This window comes from Papaver somniferum, chromosome 1 (genome assembly GCF_003573695.1).
Source record: "Papaver somniferum cultivar HN1 chromosome 1, ASM357369v1, whole genome shotgun sequence".
Classification (NCBI taxonomy): Eukaryota; Viridiplantae; Streptophyta; class Magnoliopsida; order Ranunculales; family Papaveraceae; genus Papaver; species Papaver somniferum.
In genome coordinates, this window is record NC_039358.1 from 67644409 (window position 1) to 67662302 (window position 17894).

Genomic DNA, 17894 nt, shown 5'->3' on the forward strand with positions numbered 1-17894 from the left:
AAAGGTATTTCAAAGCAGCATGATCAGCATAGATTACGATCTTAGAACCTAATAGGTAGGATCTAAACTTATCCAAGGCAAACACGATGGATAACAGTTCCTTCTCGGTAGTTGTATAGTTCATTTGGGCATCATTCAGAGTTTTGCTAGCATAGTAAATCACATGAAGTAATTTGTTTTCTCGTTGACCTAGCACAACGCCTATAACATAATCTGAAGCATCACACATAATCTCAAAGGGTAGGTTCCAGTTAGGTGCCTGGACTATGGGGGAGGTAGTGAGTAAATTCTTAAGCTTCTCAAAAGCCTCTAAACAAGCAGCATCAAAGACAAACTTAACTTCTTTTGCAAGTAAATTGCAAAGAGGTCTAGAAATCAAGCTAAAATCCTTAATGAATCGACGGTAAAAAACTGCATGCCCTAGGAATGACCTAATATCTTTTACGGTTTTTGGGACCTGTAAAGTCTTAATAAGGTCAACTTTTACTTTATCTACCTCTATACCCTTTGAAGAAACGATGTGCCCTAACACAATTCCTGATTTAACCATAAAATGACATTTTTCCCAATTAAGCACTAGATTCTTTTCCTTACACCTAGTCAACATTGATGTCAAATGATGCAAGCACTCATCAAAAGATGAACCAAACACTGAAAAATCATCCATAAAGACCTCTAAAAACCGTTCTACCATGTCAGAAAATATGCTCATCATACAACGCTGAAAAGTCGCACGTGCATTACATAACCCGAAAGGCATGCGTCTATACGCAAAGGTACCAAAGGGACATGTAAAAGTGGTTTTCTCTTGGTCTTCTGGGGCAATAACGATCTGATTATAACCGGAGTAGCCATCTAAGAAGCAATAATGACTATGTCCAGCTAATCTCTCTAGAATTTGGTCGATAAAAGGAAGGGGAAAGTGATCCTTCCTTGTGACCTTGTTCAATTTCCTATAGTCGATACAGACACGCCATCCCATGGTCACTCGGGTTGGGATTAACCCATTATTATCATTCTAGACTACATTGATACCTGATTTCTTGGGGACAACCTGAACGGGGCTGACCCACTTACTGTGTGAAATTGGGTAGATAATACCCGCATCTAACAACTTAAGCACCTCTTTTCGAACTACCTCTTTCATGTTAGGGTTCAGTCGACGTTGCATCTCCCTAGAAGGTTTGGAGTCTTCTTCTAAATGAATCTGATGCATACACACAGTAGGACTTATACCCTTAATGTCTGTTATAGTCCAACCTAAAGCTTCCTTATTGTCTTGAAGTACTTTTACTAGCCTACTTTCCTGATCACTATCCAAATCGGAAGCTACAATCACAGGTAAAGTCTCAGATGGACCTAAAAACACATACTTTAGAGTGTCGGGTAGTGGTTTTAGGTCCAACTTAGGAGGCTCTTCTAAAGAAGGAATTAAGGTAGTCTCAGAAACTGGTAACGGTTCGAACCTAGCTTTCCATCTATCAGGGGTAGAATCTAATAGAGCATTCACTTGTTCAATAGTGCTATCGTCATCAAAATCTAAACCAAAATGGGATAGACAACTTTCTAATGGGTCTTCAGACAAAATATTTGGTAATGACTCCTGAACTAAGGCTTCTATCATGTTCACCTCTTCAACACATGTGTCATCTAGCTCATAAGGTAGCTTACTGACATTAAAAATGTTCATATCCATAGTCATATTACCAAAAGATAAATTTATCACACCATTTCGACAGTTAATGATCGCATTAGACGTAGCTAAAAATGAGCGACCTAAAATCACAGGTATTTGGTTCTCTGGGTCAGAGACAGGTTGGGTATCTAGGACCACGAAATCCACTGGATAAATAAACTTGTCGACCTCAATAAGAACATCCTCAATAACACCTCGAGGAATTTTAACAGACCTATCAGCTAAATGCAGTGTCATCTGAGTAGGTTTCATTTCAACATGTCCTAGATGTAAGTACACATGGTACGGCAGTAAGTTCAGACTGGCTCCTAAGTCAAGTAAAGCTTTTTCTACCCGGTGTTTACCTATTGTACAAGCAATGGTAGGGGAACCTGGGTCTTTGTACTTTGGAGTTGCGGTGTTCTGAATGATTGAACTTACGTGACTAGATAAAAAGGCTATCTTATGGACGGTAAGTTTTCGCTTTCGCGTTCACATATCCTTAAGGAACTCGGCATAAGCAGGAATTTGCCTAATTGCATCTAATAAAGGAAGGTTTATGGTAATTTTTCTTAAAAACCTCCAATATGTCATTAAATTTCGATTCCTTTTTGTTGGTACTAAGAGCTGGGGAAATGGGGATCTAGGCACAGAATCAGACCTCTCAGGAACCGAATTCGCATCATCATAAACTTTACCAGTCCCTTCAGCTAGTGGTGATCTTGAGGGGTGAGATCCTGAGGGGTGAACTACAATATGTTCACTATCGGGCATGGTTACCTGATTGTCTACTACTCTACCACTCCTAAGGGTGCTAATAACATTCAACTGATTCGATGGTTTTGCACCTACTTCATGAACTCCTCTAGGATTGGGTAGTGTTTGACTAGGAAACTTACCTCTTTCTCTCAAGGACTCATTTATCAGACCAACCTGGGTTTTTAACTCGGAAATAGCCTGACTATTTTCTTGTCCTATCCTGTTACTAGCTTGTAGACTTTGTTCTACAAATAGCTGAAATTTTGCAGTTTGCTGAGTTAACAAGTTGAGAGACTTCTCTAAGCTTAGGATTTTCTTATCTGAATTCTGAAACTGAGCTGGTCCTGAAGAATTCTTAGTATAGCCAAAACCTGGGGGAGCATTAGAATTACTAAACTGACCTTGACTCTGGCCCTTAGACCATGAAAGGTTCAGATGGTTTCTCCAACTAGGATTATAGGTTTCTGAATATGGGTCAAACTTTTGACGGTTATCAAATCTAGTATTATTATAGAGAGCATTGGCTTGCTCTTCATTATTCTGGCCTTCCCAAAAAGGCTCCAATCTACCACTAGTGTGACCCACTTCTAAAGCTTCTAACCTTTTCGCTATAGCAGCTATTTTGGCATCTGATTCATAGCCTCCTTCTACCCTATTAGTGTTTCCTCTGCCTAGAAGAATTTTTTTCTGGGGTTCCCTATTATTTTCCCATTGTTGGGTCTTTTCGGCGATTTCATCCAAATATGGCATCGCCTCATCAACTGTTTGGTTTTCAAACCCACCTGTACACATAGATTCTACTGTGGTTGTAGTGGAATAATCTAAACCCTCATAAAGGATCTGAACTAACATAACCTTTTCTAAACCATGATGAGGACATTTGGCTAATAGATCATTGAACCTCTCCAAATACCTATACAAAGATTCTCCCTCCTGTTGAGAAAATGTGCAGATTTGCGTCTTAATAGACGATGTTTTGTGCCTAGGGAAAAACTTGTTCAGAAAGGCAGATGTAAGTTGTTCATATGTTTCAATGGACCCGAAAGCCAAACTATATATCCACGATTTAGCTTTATCTTTTAGGGAAAGGGGAATAACCTAAGTTTCAAAGCATCATCATCAAGGTTTCTAATCTTTAGGGTACTACAAATTTCCTCAAAGTCCCTAACATGGAAATAGGGGTTTTCATTTTCTTTCCCTAAGAAGATTGGGAGCAGCTATAAGGTCCCAGGTTTAAGTTCATAATTTGCTTCCGTTTCAGCTAACCTGACACACGAGGGACGAGTAGTCCTAGTCGGGTTCAACAAAGCTTTCAAAGTTGCTATTTCTGGTTCTACATGGATTCTCTCCTCAGTAAAAGGCGGACGTTCAAAAACGGACTCTTCAAAAATCGTACTTTCTAAATTGAGGTAATCGAGACGCTTAGAACTACTAGGTTTCTTTTTAACAAATCTACCTAGGGCGTATCTTTCACGTTCAGGCATGCAAAAGAATAAGGAAGGGGATTCTATGCAATCACAAAACAAGGATGACTCAACCAAATCAAACCTATTGATTTCTAGCAAACAAAAAGCATGATGGCTCCACTTAGATTGTTTCTAGACCAACTTCTAATCTTCCAAAAAACAACTAGGTACAATTTTAGCAAACCTCTAAAGAACGAATTAAGATAATAAGACACCCAATACAATCCTTTTGAACGACTTTCCTACAAGCTCGTTACCTTATCGGTCTCGTTCTAATCGAAATTTTAAGCTTGGGTTCGCGTTTGGTATCGTTTTCCTAAGGCGGGCAAGAAGAGAACGGTGTTGAAATCTGAAACCTTATCTTATATGGCCAGGCCTTTCCCTTTACTATAAAAATAAATGTCCGTATTCAGTCCTCAACATATGAGTATTACGAAGGAGTCCAGTGACTCGCTGACAGGGGATTCGCGAGTGTTCAGAATCTTACCTCCCGCTCCAGACGGGGGATGAATCGGTTGTAGTCGACTCGGACCACCGACTCCGATGTCAGTGTACAAACCCAAGGTACAGAGACAATATCGTAATTGTCCTCCTTCTCTGCAAACAATTTATATTTAAACTACCTTTCCGTAGGGTAAAAATAAAGAAAAATAAAAATAGTGTCCCAAAGTCCAAAAGTCCAAAGTCCAAAAAGAAAAGAAAAATTACAAAAATAATAAGCCCTAATACAAATTTTTTTTTTAAAAATAAAATAAACAAACCCTAAAAAAAATTACTAAAATAAAATTGTCTTCTTTTCTGTTCTTTTTGCTTTAATCTTTAACTCCAAGTCTTTATGAAATCACCAAACTCCTTGGCTCAATTTTCTTTATGATCCAGAACCTGTAGACAAAAGATAAATACCCAAAAACGTAAAAAAGAACAAAAAAAAAAAAAAAAAAAAAAAAAAAAAAAAAAAAACTAAAAAATTATATCTAAAACCCTAAAAAAAAGTCCGCGTCGGCGGCGCCAAAAATTGGTGTGGTTGTGATACTGATAAGCAAAATGATTCGATTCTCGAGCTTGTGGAGGATTTTTTTCTAGACTTAAATTCTAAACTAAAATAGAAAAATCACTAATAATTATAGCAAACACAGAAAAGTTGATATCAATATTAAAAGAACGCTGAGGCTAAGATTCCACTATTTTCCTATTTCAAAGCGATTTAAACCAATATTTATATTCATGCAATTTTCTCGTTCAATTTGATTCTAAACTATTGCAACAAGTAGATTCTCAAAATAACAAGTGTAAATCCGAAGCATAGAACATCAAAAACCTAAGTCCAAGTATGCTCTATCAAAAGAAATAAAAATTGCTTAACAAAAATCATTCAAACAATTTCCGATCAAGGCAAATAAATAGATAAATAAGAATATACCGCTTCTTGTTGGAAAAATAGCTTCCTCTATCGCCTCAGCAATGGGGTTTAGCTCCTCATATTAATCATGATCTCAAAATATTGTTTTATGGTTCAAAAGATGATTAAATGGATGAGAAACAATAAAACAGACTGTTTGCAACAGTGTATCGGCGTTACAAAACAGCTGTTATAATGAACTGACTGTTACAGAGAAATCACTGTAGCACTGTTACAAATTTGAGACGATGTTCTTATTTTCAACACTTGTTCTTCAGCAGCAACAACAGAAATATTGTTTTCCTGCAACTCGATCTTCTCAGCAACTGCTCCAATGACTTCGCACTCCATTTGTGACTCTCAGCAACCCTTATATAGCCAACATGTTATCTTAATCCCGTAAAAATCTTGATTATTCTTCCACGGAAAGTCACGGACTTTCCCTCTTTTTTCTCTTCTTTCTGCCGACTTATTTACGCGTTTCTGAGCTTTCCAAATCCTCCAAAACTCTCTCAGGACTCGAACAAGACTAGATTCAGCCAACCCAACGTAAAATTCTCTCCTAACTTCCAAAAATATCATCAAAAATCCCGTGTATTTTTCCAAGCCTCTGTTTCCTTAAAACCGAAGATATGAACCTATTTTTTCGAATCCAAAGATGGTTCCAACCCTGTTTTAACGAATCTAATGAATCCCAATCCATCTGCATGCCCAACTCCGACTAAAAATGGCCTTAGTCATTAACAGAACCCGGTAAAACTTTTCACCTCCTCTGTCTTCTCCTCCTGGCTTATCTAGCCCAACTGGTTCGGTCCAACTGATCACAGCAACCCTGCTATGCTATAGGAAGTTCAGCCCACCAAAAATCCGGGATTGAATCTCCATAAATCTTCCCAAGAATGCGAACCCTAATATGCATGCTGGTTTGTTTTCCCGCCAAAAACCAGAACTCAAATAATGAAGATGGTTGCCCCCTATCCAGAGTAGGGGTGCGAATAGCAGCTGCCTTGGGGGTGTCCTGAGGATGCCCCATAGTAATTCGGGTACCCCTTATCCATAGTGAGAGTCTGATAGCAAGTGTCCTCCGGGTGCGCTTTTCGACAACTTTTCGAGCCGATTTTTCCAAAAATGTTTATTAGACAAAAATACCTACACACACATAAAACACCATAATAAGTACAAAAATGAGAACTATCAATATATAAAATCGAGACAAAACGGACACAAAAATGTGTCCATCATGACTCTAGAAGTCGAAGGCATAGGGATATTGAGGAAACTAAATAGCGAGGGGTAGTGTACTTGGTCTCAACTATACGATGTTGGTATTAGATTTTGTATAGCGGCTTAATTATGAGAGTATCCAAAACTGGACAAGGTACCGAGGTTATTCTACATTTGCGAATTCCTCGTTCATAAAATCTTGCCTTGTCATTTACTTTATATTTCGTATTATAATTTTCTTATTATAATTGAGTAAATTACACACGTACGTTAATCCTAGTCACTTGATATTGATCATATAGAGTTTCGGGTCATTACCGAATATATTATTAAGTGAACACTTTGTTGTTGTATCGTCTCGATCTGGAATCCATAGTCAATCACACAAGTGATCTTGTTGTTGTATTGTCTCGATCTCGTATCCATAGATGATCAAACGAAGTGTGTATCGAAGTTGTTGTATTGTCTCGATTTTGTCCATAGACGATCACACTCAGTAAAAGGACTTATAGATTGGTTTTCGAAAGATTGTGGTGTATTTGGGTACCCTCGTCTTTTAAATTGGTATTAGAGCAGGCAAACACGATAAGATCTAACAATCTTTGTTTGGTGTGATCCAACCTATAAGAATGTATTCAAATTCTCATGAATCTATTTCAGTTAATGTGCCGCCAAGGTTTGACAAAACGAACTATCTGCGGTGGAAATCTGCTATGGAATCTTTTCTTCAATCACGCGACTTTAATACTTGGTACTTGGTAATTGATGGATATAATCGTCCGAAAGTCTAAAGATCGGAAACTGAGTTAAAAACTTAAGGATCACATATTGACAAACAAAAATAAAAGATGGAAATCATAATCACCTTAAGGATCGAAGTTGTGATGATCTTCTTCAATCTTCACAATCACAAGCTTTAGAGAGACATGTCAAATCCAATCAATACCACTTTCTAATAACTCAAGGAATAGAGTTTTGATTTAACACGCATCGATAAATTTCCTATTTATCCTGGGCTTGTTCACTAATAATGTTCAGTGGTTGGGCTAACTTCTATTTATTTCCTGGGCTAACCGGAAAAATAAACCGAATATATGCACAAAATTTTTTTCTTACCAAATTAAGGGACGGGCAATAGCCCGGATTAGCCCCTTGTTAGGCCCGTCCCTGCTTTAAGTACATCACTTGCATTCTTTTTTGCTGAGCAATAGACAACAATTAATGTCGCGTTTGGCAACGCCACTGTTGAATATACATTGTCCAAGCCTTGACCAATGCTTGGGCCAATGCCTAATTCACATTGACTTGCATTGCATCCCTAATTCCTTCCTTGAGATGGTTTAACTCTGAATCAAGGATATGCAACACTATCACATAGTCTTGCATGTGTCAAGTAGCCTTTCTTGTCTCGACCATCATTGCGCTTCATCGTCAGACAATGTATCTTCTTTGGCCAGGCCACTACTTCAGTAACACGCCATCATTGCGCTTCACTGACTCGGACAGTAACACCTAGGCAGGAGTGAAGCAAAACTAGGCTTCCCGTTGGCTGAAGCTCCCCTAAAATCCCAACAAAGTATTTTTCTACCTACTTTTATTGGGCCCAAATTTTATATACTAAAATTAGGCTCAAGCCCGGGTATAAAACTGTTCAAGCCCCTCCCATACAACATTTTCACTAGGAGTTGGAGTCGTGGACCAGTAGTATATCTAATCCAAGTTGCCTTTCGGCTATCCCAAGTGATCGTTTTCCGTTTTTCATTGTTTCCTTATTACGTACGCACTTCACATGCCTTGGGCAATTTTTTCACTCCACTGTCCCTATAGCCATTGTATACACCATCTGCCCTTCAGTAACCTCGTTTCTATGTGTAATAATTTTGGCTGATATATATTTTTTTTCTTTCCGCCATTGCCTTGAACATAATTAGTTAACGAGTCTTGCACATGATATACAAAAAATAAACATACAAAATTAGAGATACCAACTCCATTTACGATATTTTTCACACATGAATTTAACTCCTTTAAAATCCTAAGCTCCTTTGGCTCCATGTTGAACGGTGATCGTCACCTTCTCACAGAATTGTTCCGTTTCATTTTTCCTCAAAAAAGAGAAAAAAGAGGAATTTCACACAAATTTTGGGCACAAAACATAAAAACCAAAAAAAAACATACAAAACCCTTTTCTGTATCAATTTCGCCCACAAAACATAAAACCAAAAAAACATATGCCAAACCCTAGTAACTAATGATATGCTTCCAATCCATAGACCAATACTGCAATCCAGAAACCAAAAACATCTCCAACTCTTTTCGTCCCAAATAATTTTCCCCTCTTACAGAAAACCCTAAAAAAACAAAATCTTTTCTGTGACTCCAGGATCCTTCTATTTTTTTCCTCTTTTCAGAACCATAATTTTCTAACTAACTAACTTTTCTATTTTGTTTGTTGCATAGATTAATGTCGTTCTTAACTAATTTTTTGTGCATAAGGCGTTTGATATATCCTAACTCTATTCATCATTCATATATTTCCTCCTCATGATTTTTCTTAACAACGATAATTGATATTGGTTCAATTTCTGAACTTTTTTTTAGTAAGCTCTTTTATCTATTGAATATAAAAGAAATCGGTGGTTGATTTGCACAAGCATGTTTTGTATATCACGTAAGTTTTTTTCTTTTTTCTTTTAACCCTAACTGTTTTGTACTAACACTAAAATCGGTTGTGTCCCCGTGGATCCTGTCTGATTTATTTTGTTTTGATTGTTTCATCTTATTCACAGAAGGGGTTGATGTTGTCACAAAGAAACTTTAATTTTTTAATCTTTTGAATCCAAATCTATACTCACGTCGTGTTCAGTGTATCAATTCCCAGGTTTAGGACAGGGAGATATGGGCACAAAGAAGCAGCATCAACAACAAAGGGAGAACATTGAAACTTCGAGCAGTAGATAAGCCTAATAGGATACCGAAAACCTAATTGGGTAACACAAATGCCGGGAGATAATAGAGTTCTTCTTCTTATATGCAAAGATGGTATGTTGTTCTTAAATCTCACAATTTAGAATTGGATTTATATGTTTAAATAAATAGGCTGGCACCATTGGACTATTGATTGAATTTATGAAAATAGAATTGGACCATTGATTGAATTTATGAAAATAGATAGACTGTTTCCATATGTTCTCTCAGTGAAAAGGTGTTTAGAGAGGCTATTGTTATATTAGAAATGACCCAATGCCGACATTTTTGTAACTCGAAGTTCAAGTGTAAAGCTGATTGTGAATGGAAGAACAGAAATGACAGGTGTGACATCAGGATTTTGATCAGTATGCAAAACAGTAATTTAGTGGGAGAATGGGAAACCAATTTTTTTCAAATGAACTATATTAAAACATTGTAGGTATTAGTTGCTACCTCAAATTAGCAAAGCAGCTGCGCAGGCGCAAGAAGCATTGCCCACTCACTGTAATGGCCTTTCATTGGCTTGACTTATGTTTTTTTTCTTAGAAAATGGTCCCAAGTTGTTGCCCACGAGTTCATTTCTGCTACATTAAAGCTTGGACATAATCTTTCGTCTTGATGTAATTACTTGGAAAATTTTCACTGGGTTTCGTAATCTAAACTTTATTCATGTTGTATAATGGTCTTTCATTTGCTTCATTGCTTGACTTATGTTTTTTTTTCTTAGAATTCTTAGAAAATGGTCCCAAGTTGTTGCCCACGACTTCATTTCTGCTGCATTAAAGCTTGGGCATAACCATCTTTCGTCTTGGTGTAATTACTTGGAATTTTTTCACTGGATTTCGTAATCTAAACTTTTTTCAAGTTGTAGATTAATTTTGGTTTATGTTATGTGGTTGACTAAGAAAAAGTAGATGACCACTGCGGCACTGCCAAACCCAATTTTAGGCAAGCCAACAAACGAAAGAGGGAATCCTTTCAGTGGAACACCATTGTTGCTGCACTTGATGCTTATTATGTGTCCATTGTTTTGTTTAATTTATGTTTCACCCAGTTTGATGACCTAGACCTCAGAACATACACCTTACAGGTTATTTGTATTGCGCATAAGTGTTTTTTTAAATTTTAGTTTATTTTTGGTTTTTCAAAAACGATCACCAACTCCCAGGTGTTTCAGAGGCTCGGTGAGCAGCCTTGCCGAATGCGAGAACTCATCATTGAAAATCTCAGGTATAGACACCTTCCCACTAAGATTTTTTATTTGTCAGGACGCCACGCCTTTAATGTCTTAATGCATGAACCTAACTAGGCTCTAATATACTGTGATAAAGTTCCAATTTATCTATTAATTCATGTGAAATTTACAAGCCTCTATTTTTTTTTACCTACCTCTTTGGTTCATTCTATAAGTTTAGCTCTTAAACATTTTGTTGTATTTTAATTTTTGTTATACAGTAGAGTGATTTTTGGTATACGGCGAGATCAATAACATTGGTAGAAGTTCTGTTTTGGTTATAATCCAATCTGATTTCTTATATCCGATTTAGACTTGCAGTATAGACTGGTGCAGAAGCACTAAGCTTTGGTTACTCCACTGAAAATTCCAGGGGCCTCTAGGACTTGGATTGAGGTGTCTATTTTTTTGTATTGGAAGAGAACTTTTTAAAATAAATAACTAAACTGCGATTGTTTTAGTAGTAGCAGTGTAGACTCTAAAAATGCAGTTTTTTCGCTATGCACATTCCACCCTCAATCTTAACTATGTTTAGAGGAAGAGTTTTAAATTCACCATTAATAATTTTGGCATCATAGATTATTTCTTATAAGCTGAATTCATCACTAACATACTCACCTTTCTATGAGAACGTACTAATACGTATTCCAATATGCCTGTTATTGAGTTGATTCATATATTTTATGGCAATGCAGGAAACTTGCGTTTCCTACCTTGAAGGAGATGGGGTTTTGTGATCTACTGTCAGGTAGCCTACATTTTCCACCTTAACATGGGTTGACAGGGTTATTCTGGATATAATAATCTCTAAAGATTTTAATTGATATATCTATAGGTAACTAATTTATGTATTGCGGTATTGAATCTTTATATACATTTGGCTAAAGTATGACTATAATGGTTGAAAATCGTCCGTTGTTGGCATTGAATCCATCGATGCTAATATTTCAACCATTATCCAATGGGTAATCCAGAAATTTCAATATAGCTTCTGGTCAAATTCCCTTATTGTGTTTCTTAACTATGATATGCCTGTTATTAGAGTTTCACAAATAAAGGGTGATGGAGAAGGGAACGGGAAACTAAATCCATCACTGCAACCGGGTCTGTTCTAATACACATCGTCAGGGAGAAGGGATAGCGACATACCCCGGAAAAAGCCACTACTGATAAAGTCTTATTGCTATATCTGCTAATAAGCTCTAATTAGTTGTATGTTATTCTGGAGAGCTCTAACTCTATAAAGCTACATTTAAGACTTGCTGACTTTACTCCTATTAATCCTAAGTACTAATATAGCATATACAGTCAACTTTGAGATCATAATTAGAATCTGCATTAACACCATTTTATGCAATTTGTGGTTGTTGAACTTTGGTGGCATCTGCATCATTCTATCAAGTTGACCACAACTGCATTGCTTAGCCCTGTTGCTTATTTGATCAGTATGAGTACCGCCATCAATCTTTTCTACCGCCTCCTCTTTCTATTCTTCTATGTTCCCATTGTAAAACTAAATAGTGATAGGGTAGAGCTGTATTTAGAAAGTCTTTGAGACCTTATTAAGGTACAATGTCTGCTCTTAAGCTTAGTGAATTATTCTTTAGAATCATAATTATATGACTCCAGACTCCATTATACGATTCATAGCTTGGAGATTTCCCAATTTATATGTGTGCTAACTCCATTATAGGATTTTAAAGGAGTTAGATTGTCAACGTGGGTTAACGGATGTATTTTCATTACTGCATATTGGCATTTCTATTTCTTTATAGTTATTGCTATTGTTACAGGCTACCGGTAGAAAGCACCAAGGTTTGGCTGTTTTACAAATGAACATTAGGATTTTTAAAATGCATCTATATTTTATGACCCATTATACTTTTTGGGTAATGCATCTATATTTTATGACTCATTATACTTTTTTGGTAATGCATCATTAAGATTGTATATCATGAGTGTTCACTTTTTTTTTAGGGCGTAGCCGAGCCACACCAAATCAAAACTGCATTAGCATAGAGCAAAGCATAACCAAGCCACACCAAATTAAATCGGGATTCGGGACGCGCGAGGCGAAGCCGAGATTTACCAAATCAAAAATATGGTTACAAGAATGGGTGAGGCGTAGCCGAGCCACACCATATCGAGATCGGGCTGGGCGAGGCGAAGCCGAGCTTTACCAAATTAAAAATATAGTAAAAAAAAAGAACTATGCCATTCTATTTGCATTTGTAACTTTTGGATTGAATTGGCGAAGCAAGTTTGCGTAGCTCCAGTTTACAGGTGGTCCAAAACCAAACTTAGCAGATATTTCTATGGTGGAGCACATCCGCAAATGTAATTAGTATTCAATAATAGAAAGATAGCTTCAATGCATAGACTACCATATGCGGTTGAAGCCATAAAGTCATAAACTACTTTCGGGAATTTTGGTTCAAGTTGAGTGCATAAATATACACCGTTTGGATTAATGATGTGCTCAAGTGTTTGAGGATCAAAACGAAATAGAAGAAGTGATTTTTTTTTATCATGTTCATTCCGTTCCAAAGATTCTTTTTACGAATACATATTATGTGCGGTCAATGATTCATCCAAAAATTAATGAGATGCTAATTCTTCATCGAAGCAAATACACAGGGATTGGTCCGAGCATTTGTAGTTCAGAAATAATTCGCTAAAATTTGACCAAAAGTAGAAGAAATTAATTACACCATAGAGAAGGTATACAAAATGTTCAACTAAAAATTAATCAAGGTTTATTCATTCAGACTGATGTATTATATGATTCTGTTTTTGATAGTCACCTACTCATTTGTATACGTAGTACACCAAATCAAAAATCTATGTTGAAGGGGTGGGCGAAGCCTAGCGACACCGACTCAAAAATGCACGATCAGGCGAGGCAAAATCATATCACACCAAATCAAAAATCTAAATGCCTACATAATGTGTTGAATAGAATCTTCTAGAGTAGCAAAATCGTAAACGAAATTTGACTTACATTTCATAAAATTGATTTCTCACGGGGTTACATGCACAGTCATATAACATGAATTTTCAAATGTCTAATTTCTTACAAACCTGTGAGTGATATTCATATGTTCTTCTCGAATCGGAGCGAGGCGAAGCCGAGCCACACCAAATCAAATCGGGATGGGGCGAGGCGAAGCCGAGCAGGGGCGGATCCAAGGGTTGACTAACCCTGGCTCTAACCCCCCCTAAAATCAATAAAACCATTAAAAAAACCTTTAGTTTTATCATATATTTTGCATTTAGTCCCCCTGTTTTTTGTATTTAGCCCTCTAATGTCCACATTTTATACAAATTTTTTATTTTAGTCCCCCCAATTTTATTATATGGCTCCGCCACTGAAGCCAAGCCACACCAAATCAAATCGCGACGGGGTGTGGCGAAGCCGAGCCACACCAAATCAAATCGGAACTGGGGGTGGCGAAGCCGAGCTTTACCACATAGAAAATGATTAAAAGAAAAAAATGCCTAATAAATTAGTTGTTTAGGAAATAATAGAACAAAAATGTGTGTGGCTGTAGCTTTTTGACTTTAGCAAATAATTTCAATCGCATGATGGTGAATGGTGAATGATGAGCATAAAGATTTAAGAAATAATAAAGTCGCTCATCAACTTTATAATGATTGGGATGTAGTTAGTTAGGTTCCGCTTATATTGATGCATCGGTGGATGTTGACAAAACAAATTAATATGAAATTTTCAAATTTAGGGGTCATTGATTTTGAGAAATGAACTACTTTGGAATTTAGTTATTAGTCAACCCTAATAAGTTATGTTCTCCACATTATAATTAGATGATTCACTTCCAAGTTCCATTTGTTTTTCTTAAATCGAGGCGAGGCGAAGCCGAGCCACACCAAATCAAATCGGGACGGGACGAGGAGAGGCGAAGCCGAAGCCGAGCTTTACCAAATCAAAAATATGATTAAAAGAAAAAGACGCCCGGGCATAGCACGGGCACAAAATCTAGTTTAATAATAAAAAAGTGAACAAAATATGGAATAATAGCTGGTTATAGATAATTTAGATGGATTTTATTCGATTGGTTCCATGAATTTGATTTCCTCTTAATGATCCGTAGGACCTAATATTGGATTGTGGAATCAAATGTACATAACCTAATTCGGTGCTTACCACCTTACAAAGACAGTACCATTACGTGTTACAGTACTATAATGCGATCTTTTCTACCACTTGCACTAAAGAGTAGGGCCTTAATACTCTAATGCATTTGTCCTTGATTTGATCGAACATGTTTCCACTATGTTTGAAGATCCAAAAATACATTATCCATTATTCTGAGTTAGACATTACAAAGATTACTGTCTTTGACTCAGAAAAAATGTATAGTTGAACCCAAAGATGTATTTGACAGACTTTACAGCTTAGTTGCCTCCATTTGGACATATAGATTAGGTGTAATATGGTGCATTGTAGGACCTTAAGATAGTGTGAACAAATTTGACTATCCAAACAGCTTTATTTTGGTCGTAGACCACTGCCAATCCCCTGTAGAAGGAGATAAAGTGATAAACTCAATTAAAAATCATTATCCTAAATGAGTCAACTATATTTCTTTATCTCCATAGGCCCGACCAAGAATTTGGGATTAGAAGGGTGTTATTGTAAGAAGAGCTGCTCGTGGATGCATCTTTCTCTTGATCATAATTAACAGCCCCCGCTCCAAGTTGCCCGAGTTGTTTCTTCTGATGAATCTGATCATAAGAAAAAACAGTATGTCTCTCAGGTACAATCTACAGAGAAACTGTGGCCGACTTATCGACAATATATTCAGGAGCTAGTTGTGACAGTGGCTTGATAGACACATGTAGTGGGGAACCCTGATTGAGTTCATACAGAGAATCAGTACATGTATTTCAGGTGCAAACTACACGGAACTGTGGCCGGCTTACCACTAGCACTTGGAATAGTGGCCTGATAGGTACATGTTGTGGGGAGCCCTGATTGAGTTCATACAGAAAATCAGTACATGTATCTCAGGTGCAAACTACAGTGAAACGGTGACCGCTCTATCGACAATTTATCAGGAGTTGGGATAGTGGCTTCATGATTGTCACATGTTGTGGGGAACCCTGATTGAGTTGGTGAGTAGATAATAACATGAAAATGTTTTCGGAAACAAGGATAGTTGATTGGATTGGAATTTGGAATATATATATAGCTAGTGGAATATATGGTTGGCCTACATTATTCAGATATGGCTAGCTACTGTCAACTGTATTACTACTAGCTAGCTAGCTACTACACAATCACAATGATCAAGAAACATCCAATTCAATGAATAAAACCCTAAACAACAAAACAAAAAACATAAACAGTTCTTACAAATGGCATCATACACAAAAAAACGTAGGCTTTTCTTAACATTTAGTCACAATTATTTATAGCAATTCATTGAATCTCATTGGCCAAATGATGAAGAAAACAATGGGCCAAAATCAGATTTTTTTCTATTTTTCTGTTTTGTGGTTCCCACACCATATGTTCTGTTATCCCAACTTGACTCTGTACTATCTGCAGCTCAGCTCATCTCCCAAGTTAACTATATATCCTTAGCTATACAATGGTAGGTCATCTAATCATTGATTCCCACTCCCCATGCACTAAAATGGAACTTCTATATATGGAGAAGAAAACTTAGAAATATCCAACACCTTTCACTACACACTCTCAACAGTCACTAGCCAAAATCTGAAAATTTAAGATTCCATAAGAAGAAGATGGGTATTCGTTTTCCTGAAATGGTTGTGCATGCCAAGCAAGTTATGAGGAGAAAAACAGTTCCAAGCTCACACAAACTTGTATCCCGGGTTGCCACCGCAATGGATGTCCCGAGAGGACACTTTGCTGTTTATGTTGGAGAGATGAATCAAAATAAGCGATTTGTTGTTCCAATTTCTTACTTAAAGCATCCTTTGTTTCAAGACTTGTTACGTAAAGCTGAAGAAGAATTCGGGTTCGATCATCCAATGGGGGGACTTACAATTCCTTGTAGAGAAGATGATTTCATCGATCTCACTTATCACCTAAACAGTCTATTATCTTGAGTTGACAATGGGGAAATCTTACTTACATTTTGATTTACTGTAGAGTAGTAAGTGGGTCTGTTTGTTGATCCCTTGCATAATTTTGTAAATGAGTTGGAGAAATTTCTAATGAATTTACCTGGTGAAAATTTCACTAATGTAAGATTTCTTGCTTCAGTAATCCAGTTTCCAAAGTAGTTTCTAATTTTGGGCGCCGCATAAAACTAAACGGCTATACTATACCTATCTCTGTCACCCTATTTGAACCAGTTGCAAGTTGTAGGACAAGCCAGTTTTCATTTGTTCCGGTGATATGCTGCAAAGAGAAAACAATCATTCAATCAGGGTAATTTGTGGTTGGGTACATGAGTTGTGACAAAGACACGCCAATACTTGATATGAAAATAAAAATGGTACCTGGGTCAATTATTTGACTGTTAAAGACCCTAGCTGACATAACTTTTGTAGATTTTTCTACTACAAAAATTAAAATTAACCATCTTGATCTACTACCATTTTGAGGTGTTCGAATTTAGATAGTTCAAAGGCGCTTCAACCGATTACATTTTTCAATTGGAAGTCTTCTTCTGTTCGTCGCTAAAATCTTGTAATTACTATTGAAGTCTTTTGTTCGTCATGATGTCTACGAACAAAAGGTTAAGTACGAATTCTAGAATATTTTCCATACTAGTTAGCTAGGTTTTTTTTACAGAAATGTTAAACCAGAGTTTGTCCTTAAAATGGTACCTTAGGAGATGTACTCTTATCCAGTTGTTGTAGGGTTTTAACACTTAAGTACAGGCTTAAACTGCAACCATGAGATTTGCTCATACACATAAATGTCTAAACAAATGAAAGCAATAATTTTTCCTTCCACTTAGGGAGAATCGTGTCAGGCCAGATATAAGTGTGGAACCAACCCGTATACCGAGCCTACTACCTTGGTGTCACCAACAACCTATATTTAGAGAGAGAAAATCTGGTCAAAAGGATCCTACCTCAATGCTGATCATAACCCAATTATTACTAAGAAAATTATAAGATAAGCTTTGGAGCTCTGATTTCGTAAATTACTCATTGATAGATAGA

At 36.9% G+C, this 17894-nt stretch overlaps 1 protein-coding gene and 1 pseudogene across 1 annotated transcript; both read left to right on the top strand.

Moving 5' to 3' along the window:
* Nucleotides 1-3296: 3296 nt before the first annotated feature.
* Nucleotides 3297-3396, top strand: LOC113341581 (annotated as a pseudogene).
* Nucleotides 3397-16436: 13040 nt separating this feature from the next.
* On the top strand, nucleotides 16437-16834 carry LOC113289934 (auxin-responsive protein SAUR21-like). The gene has a single exon (XM_026539369.1). The coding sequence runs from the start codon at nucleotides 16500-16502 to the stop codon at nucleotides 16824-16826; it is 327 nt and encodes a 108-aa protein (XP_026395154.1). The 5' UTR covers nucleotides 16437-16499; the 3' UTR covers nucleotides 16827-16834.
* Nucleotides 16835-17894: the final 1060 nt, after the last annotated feature.

Bases quoted from the DNA above. Each gene is read 5' to 3' on its own strand.
- LOC113289934 (XM_026539369.1), top strand. From the start codon at position 16,500: ATGGGTATTCGTTTTCCTGAAATGGTTGTGCATGCCAAGCAAGTTATG.